Here is a 2,466-nt window from a genome sequence, read left to right on the forward strand (position 1 = left end):
GTTGAAGATTATGACAATCGATTGCGAGTCAAAAACCAATTATTGGACTCAAAAGTATGTTTAGTTTTGAGTCCAATAATTGGTTTTGGACTCATAATCGGTTGGCATAATCTTAAACGAACAGGCATCCTGCTGTCTGCATACGATTATACTCATCACCGACATGTGTGCCGCTGTTGCCTCCATTTATATAGAATATATTTTTACTTATAAATCTTATTTAATTCTAAAATGGAAACCAGCCTCCTTTTATACATGAAATAAGGAAAAAAAAGGAATAAAAATTTACAACTGATATCCTCCCAAATAAAAATAAAAGAAAAATGATGTATCTTCAAATGATAATTTCTAACCTAAAATCCAATGAAAAAATTCTAGAAAAAAGGAGACAGCAACTCTCTATGTGGTGGGATAGATCAGTGAAAGCAAGGAACCATGGGAAAGTTCCCTACAAATCCAGTCCTAAGAAAATCCCCATCATTCTCTACAGGAGGGAAATTCAAGTCCAAGTACAAAACCTTGGATTTGTTTAGTTTCTTCACAACAGGTGGTTGAGAGAATCCCTCCAAAGTGGCTCTATGCCTCCTCATGTGACCCCCCAACGCTTGTCCGATCGCGAACTCTAAGCCGCATATAGAGCACTCATGGACCCTCGGCTTTACCGGTGACCCCTTATTGTGGTGGTCCTCGGCCAACCTCGGCCTTTTGTGACTCGCCCGGTGACCCCCAAGTGCTTGGAAGGACGGGAACTCGCGATTACACGTCTTACATGCAAAGACTCGCCCTGAAGTCTGAGGAGCCGAGTCGGACTCGGCTAGGACACTCGGCCCATGGGCCAACAACATAAGGCAATTGGCCATGGTTATACTATCCATCTCTCCCTCTCCTTGTTGTTCGTCTTCTCTGTAATGCTTCATGGCTCTACAAGGTTGAATGAAAGAAAGTTTGATTTGAATGAAGTTTGTAAAGTAGTGAAGAATGAAGCTTAGTAAGCACGGGAGACTTATATTTATAGGGCTGGATTGGGTAGTAGCGTTTTAATATGGTTGTACACGTTCTCTTAAAATGACCAAAACAGCCTTGTAGACTTTATTGGAGTAGGAGTAGTGGGTCAATGTAAAATTTTGAGAAGTGGATGGCGGTTGGGTAGCCGTCATAACGTGACGCAAGCGAGTACGCTAATCAGGGACAGCGAGTCGCGACTCGGTAGCGAGAGTGAAATTTCCGAGAAGTTTCGGCTGAGTTATCTTGTTCTGGAAGTTTCTAATATGAGTGTATGAACACGAGTGAGAAGAGAACGACAGAGACCAAATCCGAGTTTGCTTAACGCGGCTGGAAACGTGGGTCACACGGTCTTACGTGTCACACGCGGCCACGCGGGTTTAACCGTTTAAGTGGAGAGAGTAGCAGCTTCGTACTTTCACACTGAGAAGTGAGAATGGGTTGTTCTTAGAGTCACCGTTATCATTGGTAGTCCCGAAGCTGTCTTGGTGGGACCCACTTGGTAAATAAAAGTACGATTGGGCCCCGCATGTTTAATGATCTAAACCGTTCATCTGTTGGGGCCCACCATAAATGGGTTACTCGAAAAAGAAAAGATTTCCTTGATTGGGTCGGTCATTTTTCGGTTGAATATAGACCGTTGGATTTTTGTCTTTTAACCATGCATTTACAAGCCACAAATTGAAAGGTTATGATCGTCTTATCATCATGGAGCCTACCATACGAATGGGTTGGATCATCGATTGTGTATTAGTATTGGGTCCGATAAGGGGACGCATATGTTTAATTGAGACTGTTGATCATGTAGACCCTCATGGGTCGTTGGCAAAATCCTAAAACAGAGGCTTCATGGATCAAACGCTATATGATCGTTCGATAAGGTGGGTTCACGATCTTGTGATTGGTTGTTGGATCGACGGATCCAACCATGTCCACGTGGCATAAATGGGCCAAGAAAATGGCGGTGCAAAAGAAGAGTCCAGAAGTGGGAACAGCGTGTCATTATCAAACGCGGACTACAGTTGTTTTACTACTTTTAGGAAACATGGGATTGTTGTGGGATTTGTAAGAATTTTGTATGGGAACTGCTTTTGGGCGGGGGTCTTGAATCACGCAAAGTTCGTTAGATATGAGTCATATGGCCAGGGTTTAGTCAATGCAATTTTCTAAGCTGTTTCGTGTACAATTTGGAAAAGTAGTAGGTTTACTACTTTGTAACACGCTTTCGTTGAACCATTAAGTAATATGCACCCGTGAAATTCATTTATGTCAATCAAGACTATCCAAAAACTGTGGGTCCCATTGCAGATGTAGGCTAAGCCTGAGGATGGCATTTGATCGGATGATCGTGACCGTTTGATCAGAAGACTTATGGTGGATGGCCAAGGAGTATCTATTGGATAATGAATGACAAATCTTCTTATTCATAGGGTTTGAACGTTCTGGTAAGGGTTAGGTCATCAT

The 2,466-nt window shown here is 42.6% G+C and overlaps 1 protein-coding gene across 1 annotated transcript; it reads right to left on the reverse strand.

Annotated features, from left to right (window-relative positions):
* Window positions 1-416: 416 nt before the first annotated feature.
* LOC143847962 (zinc finger protein ZAT11-like) lies at window positions 417-917 on the reverse strand. The gene has a single exon (XM_077356735.1). It carries the CDS (start codon window positions 915-917, stop codon window positions 417-419), a length of 501 nt encoding a protein of 166 aa, XP_077212850.1.
* Between the last annotated feature and the right edge of the window lie 1,549 nt (window positions 918-2,466).

The sequence above is a fragment of the Tasmannia lanceolata genome, unplaced genomic scaffold, assembly GCF_043159265.1.
Source record: "Tasmannia lanceolata isolate RefF3 unplaced genomic scaffold, GAP_Taslan_0.1 ptg000016l, whole genome shotgun sequence".
In the NCBI taxonomy this organism is placed as follows: Eukaryota; Viridiplantae; Streptophyta; class Magnoliopsida; order Canellales; family Winteraceae; genus Tasmannia; species Tasmannia lanceolata.

What these genes read in the sequence shown, in the direction of transcription:
- LOC143847962 (XM_077356735.1), bottom strand. Translation starts at nt 917, where the DNA reads ATGAAGCATTACAGAGAAGACGAACAACAAGGAGAGGGAGAGATGGAT.